This window comes from Balearica regulorum, chromosome Z, assembly GCF_011004875.1.
Source record: "Balearica regulorum gibbericeps isolate bBalReg1 chromosome Z, bBalReg1.pri, whole genome shotgun sequence".
In the NCBI taxonomy this organism is placed as follows: domain Eukaryota; kingdom Metazoa; phylum Chordata; class Aves; order Gruiformes; family Gruidae; genus Balearica; species Balearica regulorum.
In genome coordinates, this window is record NC_046220.1 from 45,920,314 (window position 1) to 45,944,568 (window position 24,255).

General features: G+C 37.0%; 1 protein-coding gene across 1 annotated transcript in view; it reads right to left on the reverse strand.

Annotated features, from left to right (window-relative positions):
- Window positions 1–4,101: 4,101 nt before the first annotated feature.
- PTAR1 (protein prenyltransferase alpha subunit repeat containing 1) overlaps window positions 4,102–24,255 on the reverse strand; it is a 37,379-nt gene continuing 17,225 nt past the window's right edge. Inside the window, exons 4-7 of the mRNA XM_075739642.1 lie at window positions 22,610–22,714; window positions 18,538–18,751; window positions 13,941–14,254; window positions 4,102–13,362 (exon numbers count right to left, since the gene is read on the reverse strand). Of these exons, the coding sequence (XP_075595757.1) occupies window positions 13,014–13,362; window positions 13,941–14,254; window positions 18,538–18,751; window positions 22,610–22,714 (982 nt within the window). The 3' untranslated portion in view covers window positions 4,102–13,013. The remainder of the gene's footprint in view (window positions 13,363–13,940; window positions 14,255–18,537; window positions 18,752–22,609; window positions 22,715–24,255) is intronic.

A 24,255-nucleotide genomic window follows, 5' to 3' on the forward strand; every position in this document is an offset into this window, starting at 1 on the left:
CCTTATTCCTCCTAGTGAACCTTTGGCACTTGGCGGGGGGAGGAAAAAAAGGCAAAACCACATATTCACTGGTCCAGAAAAGAACAAAGGGAGAGAAAAAGAAGTATGACTAAATCTTGCAAACTCATTACCACACAGGGAGGTGTAAGGAAGGCTCAACTTCACTGACATAGCCAGACTCCCAGAAACACTCAGCATAAAGTAGCTTTTATCCTTCACAGAAGGGACAGATCAGGCTTGAGATCTTCTGACAAGCATGTGTGTTGGCCCACTCCCTGCAGTGGTAAAGCAGGTTTCTCATGCTGTGTGATTACTCTCCTTTGGGGTAGTGAGTCCTTCTTACATTCAATGTGACATAAAGACCTAAATAATTCAGCAGTCTTCTCCTCATCCCCTCCTTTGCCCTCCGGGTTTAAGGGAAAATACGCTTTATATTTTTGCTTTCCTTATGGAAAGCTCTAATTAGAGAGGGATGAAGATATGTACCTTCCTTTCTCTCTCCTCAGTGTCCAGATTCATTGACAGGTTGTTCCAGTGCTACTTTCTACTATCTCCCACGGGTGATCTGAGAGTTTCACCCATGTGCTGGTAAGTAGCAGGGATAGCAAAGAACTGACATTTTCCTAGTTCATTTTCCAGATCCTGACTATGACTCAGTGCAGTCAGCTTTGCCCTGCTGTGTACCAATGAGCATTTAAAGTCTCCATCCCTGTTCCTAACCAGGTGGCATCCACTTCATTAATGCAAGTATGTTTTCTCACACAAGGTTTGGGCTGTTATAATTGAAGAACTACTGCTGAGAGACCTGAAGTCTTGCAAGACAGAAAGGGAATTGATCTATTTATAGTGCATGTTGTTTCCTTTCCATCTCCATTCTAGCCCCTAAGAAATTATTTCTCACCTCTGCCACCTACTCTCCTCTCCAATTCCTCAATTAAAGCAGTTTTTCCTGTAAGATGGTGCAATCACAGATGGAGCAGCTGGAAGCATACTTTAATTTCTGTATTAATTCAAGTCAAGCACTGCTAAACTGAATAGGCTGTATTTGCTGCGACTGTAGGAACCAATAAATCTATTCCTTTTTAAGGCTTTTTGAAAGCTTTTACATTTCCAGTTAAAATGAAAAGGCTTCAGAAAGTTAAGAATAAAGCCATCCTGGGATACAACAAATTACACTGAAGCAAGGTTTTCAACTTTCCTGAAGAGAGGGAAACTTGTTTGTGAAAGGGTACGTAGGAGAGAGATTCTGCTCTTAAGGGTGTCTGGTGATGGACCTTCAAAACTGAAAGGGATAACAAGGAAAGGGGAAGCCATAAACAGGAACATACAGAATGCAACAGATGAACTAACAGACAAAGGCAATAAACAGACCTCATCAGTCACACTAATTGATGGGTTATTAAGAAACCACAGGTAAACTGGAAATCAGAGGATGCAAACCCAAAGATCTGGGATGCCTGAGGGGGTTGGTGGAGCAGACTAATGAAGGAACATGCAGGAGTGGGGATGGGGAGGAACAAAGCAGTGGTAGGCACAAGGGGTACAAAAGGGGCTGGTCACCTGCAAAATGGCACCAGACAGTATGCTGTAGATAGCAGTTACACACAGAGAGGAAGGTTCCTATTTCCCTTTTCCTCAGAAGATGCGATATTGCCCTTCAGTAGCGAAGCCACCTCAATGAATACAGAAATTAAGGTCAACAGATTATCAGTGGCTACTAAATTTTCATGACTCCACTGATTTGTTCGTGGGTGTGATAAATCTCCCTGGCTAGAAAACACAGTCACCTCCCATGCAGCTAAACATGCATGCACAGATACGCTAACCTGAAGTGACATTGCAGAACTGGGATGCCTTACAGTTTTACTTTGCTTCATGCCTGTATGTGTTTAACTGAACATGTATGCTCTTAGCTTTCGGGTGGATAATGACAATAAACAGCCAGACTGATCTTTCATAGAATGGTTTGGGATGGAAGGGACTTAAAAGATCACCTAGTTCCAATCCCCAATCTTTATCTTCCCACCTCCTGTTTGAGTCCAGTTGGTAATCGCTGATTGCAATGGCAATCACTGTGCACACCTTCAGTGGCATCACTTTTTCCAGTCAGATGGAGGTGCCAGGCAGATTAATACTTCTGTTTATCAAGCAAGAGAAAGAAAGCAAGACCTTTGAAACCCCATGGGTTCTGCAGCTAAAAAATCTTTATCCACAGTGTCTTTTGAGCCACCAGGAAAGGTTACTTTAACAAAATAAATACTGATACTATAGGGCATGTCAGAGTTGAGAATGTAAGCAAGAAAAAAAAAGCTTTCCCACAGTAAAATAGAAAACTTCCCTTGTGAACGCTCCACTTCAAATGTCAAAACACGTTTGCTCTCAGAAGGCTGCCATCTTCCCTTCGACACTGCTTTCCTAGCTTGCCAACATGTCTGCATGTCAGGTACATCTCATGTAGGTAAGACTTAGCCAAACAACAAAACTGCTTCTGTTGCGCTTTTTTCACACTGTGCCCCACCAACTTACCCCTCTCTACTGAGCTATTTCTTGACATAACATTTCCACTTCCTTTACCTTTTTTTGACTTTACCAGTTGCCGCAAAAAAGTAGTTCTCAAAGGTGCCTGAAGTGTTCAGTTACAAAGGAAGCAGTGAATCCATGGCTGGCTGTGCAAAGGTGTAGCAACCCCAGACAGACTGCAGGGCAACAGCCAGATGCTCCATAGCTCTCAAAAAAACCAGACAATGCCACCATGGTCCTCTGGCATTCAGCAAAGGGGTTCTAGTGGTCTTCATATGCTTAATAGTAGCTGGGGAACTTTTATATTTATTGGAACTGGAAAACAGTGGAAGACTTGAAGCCCTATACCAGAGAGCAAATAAGTATTACAAAGTGCAAGTAGAAGATAATGACCACGCAAACACATTTTTCATTTATTTTCATGTATGTTGTTAGCTCATTACTTTGCATGTGTATCTGATGAACAAGATATCAGGATGACAAGACAATCCAAGAAACATTTAAGTAAACCTGAGAATTATTTGACCTACAATTCCAGTCAAGCACCATAATATATCTAAAATACGCAACTAACTTTAGTCGAAGAATTTTTACGTATGCTGTTTGTTACTGTGAAATATCTTAATGTAGTCATTGCTTAGATCATAAAACCCAACCACACATTCTTTTAATAAAAATTTTTTACAATAATATTTAATAATTTAACAAATTGTTAAATATTTAAATTGTATTAACATCAGAATTATTTGGACACCAGCCTATAATGAAAGCTCTTTAGAGAGCTGTTGATTGCACTTGTATACAAGGACTGGAAGCAAATTTACTGGAACATTAACTCAAGTCTATGAAGGATACCTTAACATGTAAGTCAGTTTTGATAAACAATGAAAATTTTTTAATAAATGAAAGCACAAAACACCACATGAAGTAAAGTGCTATGCGAGGAGCTTAACTGCAGATCTAAAACCTCGGCACTGTGGATCCAGGCGTTAAAGCATACGTATTCACATTATTAGAAAGTTTACAAAAAACAATGAGCATACCTCAAGTATCTTTTCAGACAGTTCACATTAGGGGTCATCTGAGGATTCTTCTTCAGGTAGTCTCATATATTATCAAACAAAGTGTATTTTTTTAACATAAGAGGGCATTTATCTGCTTTTAAGATCAGCAAAAATGTTTTCCTTTCAATTATAACAGCACAGAAATTGTACGAACCCTGGAAAAAACAGCATAAGCTATTCCAGTTGATTCCAGACTATAAAAAAGGCAAGCATGTCACTGAACATCATGCTGAAACTTAAAGAAATTACAGAAACATGAGCATCATTCAGCTGTCCAAGTTCTGCAGCTCTAGACATCACAGACAGCTACTGCCTGAAAGAAATTTCTTAGATGAAGGGGGCAAAGAAGGGGGCAAAGAAGGGGGCAAAGAAGGGGGCAAAGAAGGGGGCAAAGAAGGGGGCAAAGAAGGGGGCAAAGAAGGGGGCAAAGAAGGGGGCAAAGAAGGGGGCAAATCTGTTGGTAAACAATGAAATCGGAGTCCAGGGTAAATATGTTGTCACAGAAAACAGACACTTTAGGAGATGAAAAGTTTATTTAAAAACTGCCAACATTTAACAAAAACGATTTTACACTGTTTTGCATTTTCTACAGAAATGCAATAACTTACAGCTGTGCTTAGTCCATTCTGTCACTAATACATATAAAAACAAATCTGATGATAAATAAGTGGGGAAAAAAAAAGATATCTATTTACCAACCACCATCACTAGAATTGTACCTGTGAAGTCTGGAAGACATCTGCATGGAATAGTTAGGACTGATGGGGTGCTCTTTTTTTTTTTTAAATATATTTTGTACTAATAGGGTATGTAAAAGTTTAATTAACATGCAATACAAAATATTTGAGATCAACAAGGTAAAACTCAGTGTGCACAACTGGAAAGCAGTGCTAGGATGCCCTCCTATGTTTCTAACTAGACATCAGAAAACTGAATATTTTATATGGCAGAATTTCAACTTCCCTTCACAGCAAAACTAGATTTATAACCATGAAAATCTATACCTGGCTAGGTTCCACTGAAGATGGGTTAAAGGTGTGGAGAAAATTGTCTAGTACTTGATAACAAAAAATAATTGTAGAATATCTCAAATCAACATTAAGTAGATGCATTTAAAAAAAGAAATCAGCTGTTACCTAGTTATAAGCATTTGTGAGATGACAGGGTGGCAAACATGCAGTTTTTTTATTGTACCATAAAGTATATAGCACGCTTGGAGAACAGTAAAACTTAAGCCATTCACTATTTATTAAGACTTTCTCCTTTCAATATTGCATCTATTATCACATGGCATATAAAAGCTTACTATTTGTCCCTAAATATCTTACATAAAACTCAGGCATTGACCTATATGCTATTGATAGGCAATACCTCCCAAACTAGTGTGTTACCCTGGTTTGCAGACAGGTATATTGTATGAAACTTTTTTCCACTACAAAAGGGGAAAAAAAAAAAAGGAAAGAAGCAAAAAAAAAAGGGGGGGGGGGGAGGAGGGCAAGGAGGAGGGAAAGGAGGGGGGAAAAAAGGAAGCTATTGATACCCCATAGTACCCATATTTCTCTCTAGCTGTCCTTTCAAACCTGTAATATTCCACAACCTTAGTTCCTCCTCAACCACAGTGCCAATGAATATACACTACCCCAACTGCTTTTTTCCTTGAAACACGACCATTTGCAAAATACAAAGCAGTCACTTACAACCCATCACACTACAAATGTCAAAGCTGCGTGCAGTATAGCCGATACCATCCCTGCAGCATGGCCTCATCCTGTCAGCCAAGTCAGCGGGAATTTTGTCACTCATTTTAACAGATGTAAAAATCAAGCACTCAGATCGGAAACAAACTAATAACCAGATCCTGCAAATTATTTCTGTACAAGGACCCTGGAAGGTTTATTACTTGCTCATACTAAGCTTTCTGATTTAATGAACTCCCCCCTCAATTAAGTAAATTAAGATTGCACATATCTACTCAGGGCTCCCCTACAAATTCTTTCTACTTTCTGCCCTAGCAGATAAAATGAAAAAAACCCTGAACCTGTATGAGCAGAGCATGTCCTTGCTTTAAGTTTTGCATTTAAGACGATGAGCTATATCTTCAGTAATGCCATGTGATTTTACGTGCTCATTTTAGAACATTTGGAATGAATTACATTGTCTAGGAGAGAGGAAATGTGCTAGTATTTTCCAATAAAATTAAGCCCTTCAAGGAGAGCTTTCAAATCCAATAATTCAAAATCAGAAGGCATTAAAAGTTATTAGTAACTTTGAAAATATTTTTTTATGTGATTCATTTTTATAAAAAGAACATGAGAAAAATACTGAAAATAAAGTACCAAAGACTACTTGTTGTTTGTATTCAAATAGCAATTTCAGTTGCTAGTTTGTGTCTGGCATACTTTTCCCAGCCTCTCATGATGCTAAAGCACTTCACCCAAAATATGCCTGTCTGTTCCTTCCTGGAGGACTCCTGAAAGGTATCCCTCAGGTAGGACACTGGCTGAGCACCTCCCAGCTCTCCCAGCTTGCAGAACTTTACAAACCCACTCACTGTCTCAAACACTCCCTACAAGTACTTGGAATAAACCACCACTAATAATTTGGTTTGTGTATGCATATATTTGCCCGAGGACCATGAAAGTAAGGCAGACTAAGCCAGAGAGGGGAAGCACAGAGTCTCAGTGCTTTCAGCAAAACCCCTGACATTAGCAATGATCCTGCTAGACTCAGACTTAGGACAGGGCTTCCATTGAAGAGTTCTGTTCACAGATCACCAGTGTTACATAAAAAATAGCCATACGTGGGAGATTTTTGCCTTTTTCACGGGACGTTACATAAATACAGTTCTGCCACCCATCCATCCACCCATGCATACATGCACACTTATTGTGGGAGAATAAATATAGATAATTTATTCACATTGATTAAAAAAAAAAGAAAAAACAATCCCCCTCTGAAAGGAATTAATCCTGTGACAAAGTAAGACCAGTGAAAAACAAACTTAATGCTTTACATTCACTGTCCTATAGAACATTGGTCATTTATCAGACTACTTTCCAGTGTCTTACCGTCCTGTCATCATTTTCTTCTTTCTGCTACAAAACTTAACATTTATCTGCACTGGAAGTCTACCTAAAATTTACAATGGTCACAACTATGTGTCTGAGAATTTTTCATAGAAAAAATATTGCAAAATACTATGTGTAAAACCAACTGTATTTCTGCCTAATATGAAAGCTATGAGAATTAAATATTTTTTCATGTACCTTGGTGTTACAAAATCAGTGTTTAATGGCTCACTTAAACGCTGTAGTGCTGTCACTACCTTGGCTCTTAATGCTACTTAAAACCATTTAAGACATCTACTATTTCTATTACATGACCTTAAAGATGACATTCTCAAGCCCACTTTACAAGATGACTACCCAGTTTTAAATGTAGCCACTTCAAAACACAAAAACTGGAACAAAAAGGAATGAACACAGTAGGTATAAATGTATTTTGTCTTGTAAAAACAAGTTCTGGTACCTTGTATCATTTATGTGATTTTTCAGTAACAGGCAATACTCTGTTAAAAAAATAATTAGCTACTCATTCTATGCAGCCATTCAGGAAATCTTACTGTATTAATGATGTACCAATTTCATAGTTTTATTCACAATGAATGTACAGGAATTTCTCATCCAAGAAAAGTTCTTTGTTTCACCATAATTATATTCTGTTCAGAAACTGTCCCATGAAGAAAATACGCACCCCCCACTGGTTTCTCCCCACCTCCATCTATACAGTAGGATTAACAGCAGGTTCCCGATGGTGCAGATAAAGATGCTTAATAAACCAGTCTTTAGTTCAGAGTTCTGCTTTTCAGAATAGTTGCATTGTACATAAGTGTCTGCCAGCTATCAACAACTAAAAGCTTTTGCAAGTAATCAGACTCCTAACAAAAGTTTTTAAAAAAAATAAATCTAAGATACATAGTGCATCAACACAGCTACTGTAAAAAGCTTCCCCATCATTACAGCATATGTCCCTGTGAGATACTTAATATCTTACTGAATAGTACCAGGGAACTCAGAGAAGAAACCCAGCAACTGTCAGGAGCTTCCTACAAGACTGCAACAGCAATTTAAGATATAGAATAACAACATGATGCAGATGAGATGGTAAGGTCTAGTATGAATCATTAGGTACAGTATTAGCTTGTGGGTAGATATAAAACACTATGCTAGACAAAAAAAATTTAAAAGCCAGTTATTATGCTTAGCTTTTTTTTTAAATCAGTAATTATAAACTGTAAAAACGTACCCTAATTCACTACAATAGACTATGCCCTGAGAAGTTACACTACTCACTAAGTAAAAGCCACTAGAAAGTGTCAGGTCTATAATTCAAAAGCATAAACTCTCTACAAGGAATTTCTTGGAAGCACATATTTCCTCCATTTTTCAGCAATACATTGCTTCTTCAGAGGAAGACTCATGAAAGTTTATGCTAATTGTAGTTTTCCCAACTTTAACTACAAACTACAAGATGATTTTTTTTTTTTTTTTCCTTTTCTCCTTTAAACTCTCCTGGGGAAACTGATGGCTTCATAGATAAAGCTCTTGCTTTTCACCTCTGAAAGAGGATGCAGGCCTAGCATGAGGTTCTAAAAAAAATGATCCTGATAAACTCCACTTAAGGACATCAATCAGAGCACTTTTGGGGAGGTAGTCAGAGTTATTTAAACACAAAATGAGGCCACCTCACCAATGCTTTGCTACATTCTTCTTTGCTGGTTGGAAGAACAGAGAAGAGGTTGGAAAGGAAACACACCTCTGAGCACATGGGGCAGGGGGGAGGAAGGGAAAATAATCTTAGACAGGGACCCTAAACTTCCTTTGAAACTAATTTCAATATTAAGTGCATTTCAGAATAGGTGAGTTACTGTCTTTCCGTTATATCTGACATTAATAAAACTGTAAGATCTAACTGTAAAGACCTCTTGTTGCCAAATGAGTACAGGACAAACATGCAATTTAAAAGTCACATCTACATTTCACTTCACTGCTTTTTCCAAAATTGCTCTAGAAGATACAACTCAGGAATTGTGGGGGTCGGTGTGTCATGTCCCCCCCTACCCCCGGCTATAAGTGCAACAGCTCACTTACTACTAAATTACAAAAAAAACCCACCAAAAAACCCCCCAAACCTAAGGAACATTCTTCCCTCACAGAAGGCAAAACAAAAGTAAGCAACCAACCTTGGCCAAAAATTCAATCATCAAATCTCTGAAGACTTGCCACTTAAATTATTCTCTGGTAGTCACATTTTGTTCATTCTATTATATGTTATTCTGAAAAAGTATGCTAGTTGAGTCTGGCTATGCAGCAAGCCTTTCAAAAACCCTTCATTTCTGCTCATCCATATTATACAGTACTGCTTTAAAAATTTGTTAATTATCTACTTAGGAACAATCTCACTCCTGTCCATAAAGACTAGCTACACATTCTAATTACGCAGCGCTAACACAAAACTGGAAATGACAGAAATTTTGATTATAAGACAGCATCTAAGCTTTCTCACTGTATTACTACTTTGCATATTTGTCTTAAAACAAAGTTCTATATAAGGTAATTAATCAAACTGTATAAACTGACAATTTATTTTTCCCCTATTTAAATGACACAAAAATTGATTGTATAAAGAATATGTAAGAAGTCAACAAAACACTAATATGCAGGCATGAGTAGATTAACGAGTATTAATCAGAGCAGCGATAGCAAAGCATTCCAATAATAACTTTATACAAGTTTGTTATTGTAGCTATCTTTAATGCTGCATGTGTTGCTCCAGTGACAGTAACACACAAGATAAACCAAATGCCAATGAAATAACAGTTAACGTATTTAGCAGCAGAGAATTCAACCCCTTAAGAATGTGATTCCTTCTATTCTAATTTCTGTAGTTTCAAATTACATTTGCTCCTCAAAACCCTTTGTTTCTAGCACAAAGAAATTTCTACAGACTAATCCAGTGAACAAAAACAATTTGCATCAATTCAAATGACACATACTACAGCAGAAGATAAAAATCAGTAAAGATGCTGAACTCTATATGAAGACTTTACAGAAGTACAAAGTTTGATTTTGTATTTGAAGGAACTTCAGAGAGTGAGAGCCTTGTATTCTGCAGCTTCTGTTGGGACATTTTCTCCACAAGAATGTTCATTGACTACATTACAATTCTCTGACCTCTGAAACACAAAATGACTAAAATACATTACTTAAAGTAGTTGTACTCAGTAACCTTTATACCTTGGTTAACTACCAAGGCCCTGAAGCCTCTTCTCTTCTTTTTCAAACAGTGCCCAAATAGGACTCTGCAGTAATACCAAATGGTTAGACAGGTATGTTCCAAAGATCATAGTTACAGAATAGCACACATTTGCGAGCTTAACGTAATTTGTTGGAAGTATCTCTTCAATTGTTTAATGTAAAAGGCTTCAGGACACTGACAGGTTGAAGTAACTTAGTCATGTATTTCCTTCTTTCATATAATTTATATTGTTACCATGAAAAAATTAAAGCTTGATTTTGACAGCTTATTGTTGCCATTTCTTTCAAAGAAGAAGATACAACTTGTTTCACTTTTATTGTTCAGTTTTCTCTGTGGCAGAGTCTGGTCTGCAAACATTTCTAAATGTAACTATTCTCACTGGATTAAAAAAAAAAAAGGTGCATGTGGAAATATTTCCATCGGATGTAGGCTTCAAAAACCTACACTTAGAGAGTCATACTAGAGCCATCATTGTTTTGTACAAGTAAAAATATCCACACCATCTCTAATGGGAGCTCTCAATGTTTTCCAAGTATGACAATACAATGCAACTCTGTTCAGTTACATAGGACCAAATCTTGTCGTCTTACACGCACACGTAACTCATGCTGACATGAATAGGAACTGCACACATGTAATATGAGGGCAGCTGTTCGATCTTAAGTGCTTATGATTGAAAGACTGTCAAATTCAATAGCACAGTACTTCCACAACAGAGGTCTAAGAAAGCCAACTAAGACTCCAGATTACAGTCTGGAAGAAATATGTAATAGGTTTCAAGTCAGATTCTAATAAAAATATTTTCTTCTAAAACCTCCAATCATTCCAGTGGAAGAAGAAAACATCTCTTCCCTTCCACAGTTCAACAAATATTTCTTATCACACTCCCACTTCCCAGTCTGCTCCTGCTACTAATATTCTTCCCATGAACAGGTACTTTTTGCCACACAGAAAGAGAACACACAACTATGTTATTAACTAACTAATCTAGGACCAAGAATGTGATCCTTACAGATTGCCTGCTGACTTCACACTTTCCAGGTTCATTCTAGTCATTAACGGGATACCGTTAATCAAGCTGACCCAGGCTACTACACCATGCTTTAATGCATCTTTCATACTCAAAAAACATCAGGTCCTCTGGGATAGGTAAAAGTTCTTAAGCTCAGACTCCAGTTAGTACCTGAACCTACCCATTTCTCAGTGGTCAGAGAGATAACATCTTTTAACAAAATTATGCTCTCGAGCCATTCCCACACTTCTTCACACATTGATTATGTTCTTCTGCAACTAAACCGTCAGCAAAGACAGCATCCCAGAGCACCTCAAAACAAATGGCCACATAATACGTCTCTAGCAACAGAAAGGCAGGTGTGGATGCCCACTGAAGCAAAGCTTTGCCATGGAGATGCTCAAGCCTAGGTCAGTCTTATCTCAGTACTGTAAACAGAAGAGTACACATTTAGAAATGTCTGTTAGCTACTCTGTGCCTGAAATGAGTTATGAACATACTAAGACTAGAGGTGATCTACTTTCATTCTGAAATGCAAGAGTAACCCCCATGCATCAAATTATTTAGAACTGTTGGAATTCCACATGTTTCAAGCGCCTTTTGCTTTCCAAATGTTAACTTTTGAGCAGGCTACCTGTTTGGGTTTTTTCCTCCCTCATTGTTGCTCTCTCTGCCCAACAAAATAGCAGCTTGAAACTTATCACAGTCAGGAGGCACTTTGGGCAGGAGAAATATACAGCAATTTTGGTGAAGACTCTAGCTTGAAAATCTAATCCCCTTAGTGAACAGTCTGTTTTGAACGGAGGCGATGTTGCCATTGTACAAACTTCTACAGTTGTACAATATTTTTCCCCTGGGTCTTTGGACCAGCACAATTCCATTAGTGTAAAAAATCCCTTATATAGGCAAGTTCTAAGGAAATGACAAAACAAACCATTCACGTCTGATTTCACTGGAATAGAAATGTGTTTCAAATTCCCTTAAAATTTACAGTTATGTAAACAGAGAAGTACGGCTGGAGAAGTGCTCTTAAAGAAGAGTCAAAAGAAAAAAAAACAACAAACAACCACCAAAGATTGAAGCTCTGCAAAAGAGCAAAAGTGAAGAGATAGCTCCTGCCTGTCTCTTTTTTTTTTTTTTTTTTTAATTGTATAGTCTCAATGACCAGTCAGAAGAAATACTTATTACTCCATCATCTATTGGACTTGCATGGTCTTGGTTAAGTACAAGTTACCAATGTGTGATTTAGCAGGCTGAAATTCTGTAGTGTACATAATACATTCAGAAATGTGTATCAAGTGTCATTAATTTTGGATTGTTGAGACAAAATAAATAAATAAATACCAAGTAGGAAACGAAGGTAAAGTAGTCTGTTCTAAGAAAAGTATTTCCAAATATAGCTCTGACTGTGACTGTGAATGTGTCTGAACTATTTTCTGTCACATTTTCCTGTATCTGCTTTTCAGGATTTCAACTTCATAGACTTTCCTATCAAACTCATGTGACAACTGATCAGCAAACAAAACCCCAGTTACAATAGTAAAAGGCATGGCTCCATGTGACTGGAGTTTTGAGAAAGAAACACTGCAGTCTGGTGTCCTAACACAGGTGGCTAATACAAAAGTAATAGCACTCACCAAATATTGTCTGAATCCAATAAGGTATTAGGAAGATGCCACTATAGTAAAGAGGAATAACCTGGAAACAGGTTTAGCTGATACTAACAGATCCTCCTATTCTTTTTCCAGACACTCTCCTTCGAAAGCATTTCAGACTTTTTTTTTTTAAGCCAAATGATTCAGAGTCCACCTTAATGCAGAAGTTTAAAAAAAAAAAAAAGAAAATGGCATAGTAGGAAGCTGACACAGAGTGATTTCTTAAAAAGATTCAAGAACAAACTGCATTTGCCTACTAAAAAGGTACGCCAGTTCTTTAATAAATAAAATGACAGACTTCTACTCTGAATATGAACTTTAGGACTGACCATTAAGAGTGAGAAACACATGGTTAGCTAACACTTGCAACCAAGACATGCATTTGTGTCTGAAAAGAGAGTATTGCACTACAAGAAGAACCCCTGAAGGTTTTAAACTCTTCCTTCACTGACCTAAAAAAGTAACTAACCATTTCCTATAAGCAGTAGCAAACCTGGCTTGGTCCACATCCCTACAGGTTGTTAATACTTTATCAATGAACCTGTATTCCATCTCTGGACCAAAAGAGTCCTGCAGAGGAGCACGCTTCAGGCGTTTTGTTACTTGGGTATAACTTTGTTTGCTGCTGGATTCATTCGAACCATCGACATCCATAGGTTGTACCATGTGACTTGTTGCAGGACTGTGGTGGGAATTATTCAGAGTTTCATCACGGCTGTTCACAGCTGGTAGCACCGCACTCAGAAGAGGAAGTTTGTTGCTTAGGTGGTGCTGAAGGTAGAACACACGCCTTCTTCAGAGGAAAAGGAAGGAAGGGGAAAAAAAAAAAAGAAAGAAAAAGTCATATACTGAAAATAATCTGCTGCTGCCGCTGAACTGCTTCAGTTCATTTGCCATCCCACCAGATTCCCCCACAGACAGACACAAAATCTGCTGTCACTGCTCACACACTACAAAAAAGGGCCCAGTGTAACTTTGGCAAATCTGCTGTTACCTAGTCAGGCACATACACCCAGCTGGCAAAGCAGAGGTTTTCTGCAGCTGATCCATCTTCTGTCTATCTTTTGCTCATCTTTTGCCCTTCAAACATTTTAAGTACGAGGAGGATGATTAACAGTAGCTTGTGTTTCTTGCACAAACTATCAGGACAAGTGGCACTTATGTCAACAAGATACTTAAGCCTGGTCTAATCTTCCATTCAATAGCTCTGATTATGCTCTTGAATGTTTTCCAAAGGCTTAAGACACCAGCTTAGAAATCTTTTATTGAGTGCAACCTTTTAAAAAAATCAGAACAACAAGTTGTCTGGAAACATGAGGCAAAGAACAATCCACAAATCAGAAGGGTACTCTTTTGACCAAGTCCTCTTACCTATGACACCACAAGGTTTCATGCCCAGGGTAATTATCAATGAGTTCAGTGCAGAGCTCCAACTCTTCCTCTAAACAGTGGGGGAGATCCACGCTCTGCTCCTCCACACAGGCAGCTTCTGCCCCTGCACTCTCCTCCTTTTGAAGGCTAGGGTTTTGCTCATTTACCATTTGATTCAGTACCAGTACATTATTGTCAGTCACAGTTCTGCCTATCAAAGACTTGAGTAAAAACTGGCGGTAGTGAAATCCACTATGGTCGGAGACATGCATGGACACCCAATATTTAGTGGATGAAAGTTCATCAAGGAGAATCTGAAACAAAAAGCAGTGACAGTTATTAACCAGTATAAAGGAGGAATTCACCACCGCTGTTTCTGTGCTAAGGTAACCCTTCCTCTGGGGATTTCACCCACTGTCGTAATGGTTTAAGAACATACAGAGAAAAATAAAATATTCACTAAGCCTTTTCCACTGTATGCTGATGAGTATCTTGGCACCTCTGCACAAAAGAAATTATACTTCTTCCAAACTCTGAAAACATAGGTGTCTCAGAAACCTTTGCATAACATGAGGGAAAAAAAGCCCAAACAACTTATGATAAGAAATAAGCACTGGTTTAAAAATCTCAAAAGGGCTAGGAATAAACACTAGAGGAGGCAGATGTAGAGAATACACCAAACTACATAGACATTAGTTTGAAGTATTTTAATTTTTGCCCAGTGTCAGAGTGTAGGTAAGTTGCTTTAAAAAAAAAAGATTTAAAGTAATTTACACCTTCATTTTCCAGGAAAATGTCAACCACTAATATTATGTTCCAAATTCTAGAGCCTGTGCAATACAAAACTATTTGTCCATAATTAAGTTGCTTGACTAGATAATTGGTGAACTCCCAGAAAGGCTTTCACAATAACTGTGATAAATACTTATATCAGTGACTGCAGCTGTATTTGTAACACTGCTGGCACCTCTGAATTTTCTCTAAATTCTGAATGTTTTTAAACCTTCAAAATTCATTTCTAGTAACATGGGTGAGTTGGACTACTGGGCAAAGCTTCTTTTACTTTACTTTCTCTATTAGAACTAATGGTTGTATTTCTTTAAAGGCTTTAACACCTCACATTGGAGAGTTTAAACTCCAGAGGAGGAACAAAGATCACAACTACCTTTTTCATTTACTTCTAAAGACTTTGGATATAACCTTACGGGTATATTCCTGCTTTTAATCTCTTTTTCTAAGCTACCTATGCCACTTAACAGGCCCAGCTGATGCAAAGCAACTTTCATAGGCACAAGTCTTTCTTTTTTCTCCTGTAGCACAAGAGGAACAGCCTCCCATGAAGAAAACCATGGAAATACACAAGGCTAGCTATACACCTTTTTTGTGGTGCAACTGTTTGAGCAAATACAAACAATGTAACTAGTATCTTCTACCTGAGATTCTCAACACACTTTTTTAGGTCTTGATAAGAGATACCAGCATCATCTTCCTTTTACAGATCAGCAAACTGAAAGGCACTATTAAATAACAGGCCCCACACGGAATTCTTAAGGGAGCTGAAACTCCCCATCTCCAGTCCTGGACTTTAGACCAGAAGACCAGCTTCTCTCTTCTCAGCAGAATTGAGCTTACTGTTTTAAATTTCTGAACACAGAAATGCAAAAGCCTATTTGAAACAACATAAGGCTAAAGGACAACATCAGAAAAATCAGACCAGTCTTTATTCAGCTGGAACTGATGCTACATATGTTATGTCTAACTTAGATCTTGGAATAATCTGACTCATTTACCTGACATGTTTATAAGCTACAAAATTACAGGGGAACATTGTAACCATGCATTTTAACTCCCTGCACAAGACAAACAGAAGCAAAAAAGAAATTATAGAAAAACACCTGCCCCCTGCTACTCTTGACAAGTTCTCACAAAGGTCCCTCTTCTACCTTCGGTGGTAAACTGAGTACCATGGAACTGGCATCCCGCTCCGAACAGGTGACCTTTACCTCAACCTCTGGGTCTACACTTCAATACCAGAAAGATTAGATTGGTTTAGAACAATCTATTCTTGACAAATCCTTAACTGATATTAATGAAACTATTCAAACACCATATAAACTTGCTAATGTAGTTCCAATTCTGCAGGAAAAACAAACTGGGATTTCTATATTCAAACAAGATAATGGTTTTTACTGTCTAGTGTAAGAAAGAAGAAACATGTATATAGTGTGAGAAAATCTTCCTACAGAGCCAAAACTTTCTCCTCTAGTATTTTATCTTTTTTTCCCAGAATTTGAACTGAGATTAAGTCTGCAGAAGCATTAGGATTACAAAACCGAAGGAAAAAAGCCCTAAACCCTATGAAAAAACCTACCCCCCTCAAGTCCTCCAAAGCAGGCCAACAGTTTCATAAATGATAAACGTGTTTTGAGAAATCTTATTTCAATGATAATACAACATATACATTATGTTTCTGGGCCTCTGTTTCCTTGTACACCGTAATAAAAACCACCTCAGACTACAGGCAAAGCTTGTATTACAGCAGACGTGGCCTTCCATAATATAGAGTACTCTAATTTCAGGCAACATTTCAAGAACTAAATGGCTGGAGCATCACAGTGACCATTTCATCTGCTAATCTTTTCAGCACAGTTCCAGTCTCACATCTTGGTGAAATTAACCATTATTTTCAGATACTCAAACACACAAATGACTGAAGGTACAAAATATCAAGCAAGAAAACAACCTGTATATTTTTGTGAAAATCTGTAATGTCTGCTTTTTCCCTGTCCTCCTTTGTATTCACTTCCCCCCTCCTCATATCACATCTTGCAAATAATCACTTTCTAATTCTGCCTTTTAAAGTTACCTAGACATAAATTTTGTCTGAAGATTCTTGGTATCTTTTATGTTCCACACTTTTTCGTAATTTTTCTGCATCCCAAACACCTACTGCTACGCCATCTGAAGAGACGCATTGGTCATGTCATGAAAAAAAAAAACAAACTAGAGTCAACATGGAGATTTCCCAATGGGTTAAACACACTGCTTGAGGAACAGCAGCACCAGTGAAATTTTGTTAGAAGTAACAAAAGCCAGTTGGACAAAACCAGAGAAAACTATCACTTCTTTACTAATCAGCCTAAAAAGACAACCAGTAGGGGAACCGGGATGGCAGGCAAGGCAAATGGGAGTGATCAAACAAATTTAAAATAGTTCCTTCACATGTATGCATTGTAACACAAAGCATTGACAACTGCTAATGGATAAACCCACCAGAATGACTCCGGCTCTGAGAAGAGTTATTTCTATCACAAAGCAATTCTTTCTGTTTATTTAAATTAGTAAGGAATACCAAGTGGAAAAATACTCAGGGGATTATCCCGATCTTCAAACTACTGTTGACTAAAGCATAAAATTACTTGAGTTTTAATTAACAGTGCTAACTTTTCCCCCCTTCTTTTTCATAAAGCTATAAAAGACTTAGGTGAAAGTCCCCGTTTCTTATTAATATAGGCCTCTATCACTAACTTCTAACTATCTGTCACAATCCTGTAATTCTTCTGATTTTTCCACAACTACCTTTTCATACAAACTTGCTAGGCAGATGAGTCCAAATATTTGGCTGTCTCCCTCATGAAGTCTGGAACACACTTGCTGTTTACTATCAATCTCATACAGCTATTTTTAAAGTTTCTCAGGTGACAATTAACAGGAAACATCAGCAGAACAGCATCCATCACTAGCAGTAGCTGGCCCGTAAGACATAAAAATAACATCTACACAGACTCAATAACCTCCACTAAATTACTCCCTCAAAATGCAGCTGCTGCCATTAAAAAGCATATCACTATAGCAGCCTAATATTCACAAGGTATTCACCTAACAGCTTAGAAACCACAGCATTACAAAGCTGCCAACATAATTTTAGACCTTGTCACATTAACTAATTAAGTTTGCCGCAAGTCTCCATGTTTTAGATACTACCATGTGATCCAAATTACTTGCCACTGCGTACAATGTCCCTGCTGGAGCTGAAATAGCTTGATCAGCCCTCAGTTTAAATGCTGTCAAAAGATACTGTTGGAGCTGAAGAAACTAGTTACAAGCACTCATATGCTTTCTCTGAAATTCCTGCTGTCTTTACTTAATCATTCAAAATTCTGAAACCACAGATAAGCTGAATAAGGGTATCAAAACAAGATATCACATTATCAAAATAATACCTGTCATGTATTAACTTGTTCTCTATTAGGACATTCAAGATTAGTGCTGGAAGAATTATTCTCAGTTGCCCCTTCTTTATTTCAGCTCACACAGTCCCACAAGTTCATTAACACCAAGTACCAACAGACACACAGAACTCTGTACATGGACAAGAAAATTTTTTTCTGCGCAGCAGAACCTGCTTACACTGGCAAATAAAATGCAAAACATACTCACTGCAGTATTTTGCTTGTTTTTTAAAAACACTCTTAGCTACCTGTGCTAACTTAACATGGTGCTTTCCACCTATGTCATAGGATCTGCTTGGCAAACCAGTATTTTTTTTTTTTCAGACAAGGAAATTTAAGACTTTATTCACTATTGTATGACTGACCTTGACAGTCAGGTTTCCCAAATGCTGTAAAACCCAGATGCGATGGGACCAGGCATTGTAGTTGCTTGGATATCTCCCAGCAGCTTCAGAGCAGACATTCATTTCCTCCTGCACTAGTCGGTGAATTCTCTCCACAGGTGCTGCTCCCAAGTTTCCTTTAGTCACAAGACTGGGCAAGGAGTTTTCCTGAATTAGTTGTTGCAGCACCCATCGTCTGGTTAAACGATGTACAGTGTTAATGGTGAGAGAGAAATTTTACAAGAAAAAAATGTTTTTTTGCATTTATATAAATCAATCGAGCCTTTCTGATATTTCAGTTAGCCAAACTACGCTGTAACTAGATGATGAATAAGAAAGTAGTAAACATAACCATCTGAACTTGTCCCATAGTGAAAGCTATGACTTTATGATCACACTCCACACTAATTTAACTCTAGCTGTATTTGTTCGTGCACTATAAGTGGTCATGGTTACTCACAGCACAATAAAAGGAAACAGAAGGAAACAGCAAATTTATTAAAAAAATGCAAGAACTCTCTGCATTAGATTTCTAATAAGCTCCTCTTTCAGAGACTTGTATAGCACTAAAGTATCCAAAATGAGACAGAAAAAAGTTATTCAATAAAAAAAATTAACTGTGCTTTGTGAGTATTTTTCACATTTGTCAGTACCACACACAGTAAGCCCAATTAGTTTCTGTACATCACCAGCAGAAAGTGCAAAAGACTATTTCAAAGGCTATAGGTATAACCAAACCAAATGTTTTTATTGCTAATTATACATATTTGATTTGAAGTGACTGAGATAAGCACAGATTCCTACATGGCTTTTCAATTTTACTGTGGACTGACTTCTAGTAGTATTTTAGCAGTATTTTTCGATGAGTATTTTGAGAGGTAGCCTCAATGCTGCAGAAAATGTGCATCTGCAGACCCTACACAAAAGGGTCCTACAAAAAAAAAATCACAGATGTATAGACTTCCACATAGCAGTACGTCAAGAGAATTGCAATGGGCCCATGTGGAATGCTCTGGGAAGCTGGACATCCTCTGGTCTGTGACACAGAGGTTTTTCTGTTTTGTACTGCCTCTCATCGGTTCCAAAACCAATTACCTGCTCTACTTTCAGAAATGTGTCACTCCTGGTTAAAAGAAATCAATCAATAAAATAAAAATAAAAATTATTTTTCTTTAAAAAGATAATTCTATTCTGCAATTCATATGTAAAATTGCATATATATATAAAAAAAATAAAAAAAATGGATAATCAAACCAATATTAAAAAAGTATTTGGTAATCCATCTTTTTCTCTCATTTGAAACTATTTATAATATTCTTGTTCACTGAGTATTTTTTTATTTACACTGTGTCTTTTTCTCTTAGTTATTTTAAGACACAGATTTAAACTACTAGAAGACAATATTAAAGATAATATATTAAGAACGCAATTTTTAAACTGACTGCATTGCTCAGCAGCAATCACAAGCAGTGGACTGAAGGCAATGTCAATACACTGACTTCCTACATAATATTTGTTTTAACTAAATATGTACAGCTAAACAAACCATACTCTTTGAATGTTGTGCAACTTTATTTTATGAAATGTAGTAATTTTGAAGACTTCATTTCTGCTTATTTTTAAAAATGTCTTTAATCCAAACATCACCATCTAGTATTTTTTTCATTTCAATTGGATTTGCAAGAAATGGGAAATTCTAAAAATGTTTAGGCTCAAAAGCAGGATGAGAGCCAGTCCTTTAACAAAAGATAAATACTTACTTTACTGACTTCTGAGTAAAATCATAAAAACACAAATTGTTTTGATCCTAAAATTATTTCAGTTTCGTAAAATGAGGATTTTTTATAAAATAAGGAATTCAGATAAGTTATATGTATAGATGCATGAGAAAAAACCACATACTTTATAGTCTCTGTGGCCACAACAAAAGAAAAAAATTGTAAAATGAAACCTGAGCTACTTTCTAGGTTTTTTTGCATGGGAGGAAAGATAGACAAGCACAACCTCAGAAAATTTAAAAATGTATTTTTGGTATCTGTTGAACATTATGGTATTATTTCGGAGGCTTTTACAAGAATATTTTCTCCAATAAATTTGGAGAAAAGAAATTCAATTTCTTTTGTTACTGTATGCATGTTCCTACTACTATTACTATTATAGTTCCTGGAATTACCACAAATGAACATAAGATTATTCAGTGACAATTGTGCAATCAATAGATATACTGACTGTATATGCACAAGATCTATCTTGAAAGCCCCAAAATGTATAGCAAAAGGCCATATGGCAAAATGTATGACAGGCATTTTCCTATCTTTAGTGAGTGTATCTGCCATATGTAAGAAAAAAAATTGAATATGCTTTACTGAATTTTATAATAACCCTATTCTATTTTTTGCACTTCTGTCTGAAATTTGGTATCACGGGGGGAACTGAAAACACAAGATTAGTCACTATGCTGATGAAGAAAGAAAATTTTTGCACATTTTATTTTCTAACACATATCAGTCACGGTCAGCACATCCAAATCAAACATTTGTACAATCAATCTCAAATATACTTTTCTGGTTTAGGCAAATTGAGAAAGAACAACAAATTATAATGCTATTAAAATACTCTTACTGTAAGATTGCACAGAAGTTATAGAAACAAAAATAATTAAGATGTAAATATTTATTAAGAACCTACCATGCTGACTAATTTCATAAAAATGTATTGATCATCATAATGATATGGATAGCATCAGGTTTACATGCAAAAAATCATAGTTTTCCAGTGTTAGCTACCGTGTAGGAAAGACTAAACCATGAAAAACTGCAGGATTTTTTTCCCCCTCTATTTCTACATACTCCTTTTGCTTCAAACAAAGCAATCAAGCAGGATAAGTCAGTAGCATGGAGATGATGAAAAGCAGTTGAAGAACAACAAAATTAAAACCCAACACTGCAGAAATTAATCAGTGTTGTTGCTATATCAATGCTACTAACAAAGAAATTAACAGAAATTAAGTAGATGCTTATAAGTTACAAAACTCCTAGGAATATTCCAGGTATTACATTGTAGGTTAACTTTGAGAATTTTCAGCTCATGCACTCAAAGAAGAATTTACCAACACCTCCCTCAAACAGGTCTTCAAGTGTACTGATAACATGAATTTTTGGATGTTTTTGACACAGTGTGAATCCCTAATGGGGTATCGACTTTACAGTTGTCATAATGCTGGACATGTGAAATGCAAACATTGCAAACTGCTTTCTGATGTGTCACATTCAAATCTTGTTAAGGCTGTCTATAAAAGGATGAGTTGAGTTATCCTGTGAAAATACATCATAAAAAAAAGTATCACACATATACCAAGATTTTTTTATTTTTTTAAAACAAATTTGAACAATGGATCTATACTTCACTTAGCTATGCTACAGGCATTTTATGTACACTCAGTCATCACTGAGATGGTTAGCTTTGTGTGTTTGAGTAATTCTGGAGCTATCTTTTCCAAAATTGTGCTCTGTTATTTTAATATTTAGTCGTGGTGACTTAATGACATTGCTTAAGTTAGAAATGATAAAAAGAAATTCACCAAAGAAAAAGACCAGTATTGGAATGGAAAAGAACCCAACTTTGGTTATAAAGATTAGCTTGTACAGATTCTTCTCTGAAATGCCTGTAGACAAGCAAATAGTAGTAAGTTGGAGGAGGGAAAGAGGGAGAAATCCACAATGCTCAAATACTTACTATTGATGAAATCAGAATTCTCAGGTTGAGAATTTTAGGTGCTGCAAGACATGATAAACCTTTAGGAAAATTTATCCCACCTCCAAAGTTTATTAAAATATATGCAGCAAAAAGGGTGCATATGATTTTAATTCTCAGTATAAAATACAGGCAGGTAAAGCACAGTATTTTACAATGACTGGCTCAAAGAATCTGCTATATTTCTAGATGTCCTCCTTCATCTATGGCTCTCCTTAATCCAAGCACAGGGAAAAAAAACCAAAGGAACTAGGAAAAACATTTAGGTTTGGGGAGGCAACAGAAGGCAAGGGAAACAAACCTATGAATCCATGTTTCTGGACTCTTTGGAAACTTGGTTAACGCCAGTTTTCCAAGATGCAAATCTTTAAGTGGATTTAAAGTGCCAGACAGTATTAATTCTTTCCTACAAAAGATAAAATAAATTTGTATGAATAAAAGAAGTAACCTGAAAACAGAACACAAATCCCAATAACAGATAGTATGGCATTTCCTTCATATCATGATAGAACTTCACTGTCAAACTACAAGAATTTAAAAAGCCTTTGGTGGATTATCCAATCCCACTCTGCTATATACATGTGCACCCTATTCAACCAGGCCCAATAAAATAAATCCAGATTAAAGAACTTTATCTTAATCTGAACACATACAACCCACTGGTTCCCAAATCTACCCAGAAATCACTGAATCAATTTGAGTGTGGCTCTCCATCACATTTTCTGTGACTAATCAGAAAGCAAAGGAGTTTGGGCATACATAATGCCTGTTGAGAATAATGTTGCTTTTATCTGCACACTCTAAAAGCATCTTAATAACACAAGCAACTTTTTTATTTTTCTTTGATACAAGGGCTGCCAATAGGGTTACATATACAACTAAACACTCCTTCTTGACATTAAACCCTTAGATCATTCTGTACATCTGAAGATACAGCTACTTTTCCACACAGCCTCCCCCCTGAGCCTCCCACTTTTAGTTTTTAAATAGAGCTCAAGATACAGTATCAAGGATCTCTAGATTTAGGAAGAGGTGTGTAGAATGTTTTTCAAACTTAATAGAAAGGTTGAAATCGCTAAATTTACTTATGTGTAAAACAATTACTGCTTTTAAAAAAATAGAATAATTCACCCTAATAAAACTTAATATTCATCCAGCGTAACCCTTCTTTGAGTACCTCCGACATACAGCAAAGGTGAAAGTTCATTTTTATCTTTCTCGCCTTCTTTGCACAGAATTCCCTGCCCCACTACCTATTTTTCTTTCTGGCTTTCTAACTCTTACTGCCTGTCCTGAGCGCGTTTGTAGACATCACCCCAATACCGGTTACGCCCAGGGCATTAGTCTCCATATCCTAGTCTCCAATCTAGTAGACAGTAGCTTTGAAGTAGAGATACACTAATTCCAAACTTACCATTTGCAGGCAGGAAACATGCACTTCCCAGAACCTCCAGAAGTAACAATTAAAAACAGAGTAGAAGAAGCAGAGGCAATGGTTTTGGCGTGTTTTGTTTTGTTTTTTGTTGTTGTTGTGGTTGGTTTTGTTTGTTTTTTGTTTGGGTTATGGGGGGTTTTTAGTTTGTTTTTTGGTTGTCTTTTTTTTTAACAATTTATGGTCCATCACAACAACCCCAGGTTCAGCAAGCGAACAAGCAGTAGCTGAAGAGCAGATGATCGATTTTCTGACCAAAAAGAGTGGGGGAAGGGCACAGGGAAGAAATACACTCTGAAGAAAAGCTGCTATGCAGTAAGAAAGTAAAACTTCTCAGTCTGACACAGAACACGTAATGTGGTTTTAAAGTCATGGCCCGACGCTCACAAACAAATTGACATATTCCTTCAGCGTAAGCACTTACTGTCATTTTCTATCTGTTTTGGAAGTTTTCAGTAGGAAACTGACTCCACGTGCTACATTTGCTTTGTGTTGCTTTAACTGAACTGTATACC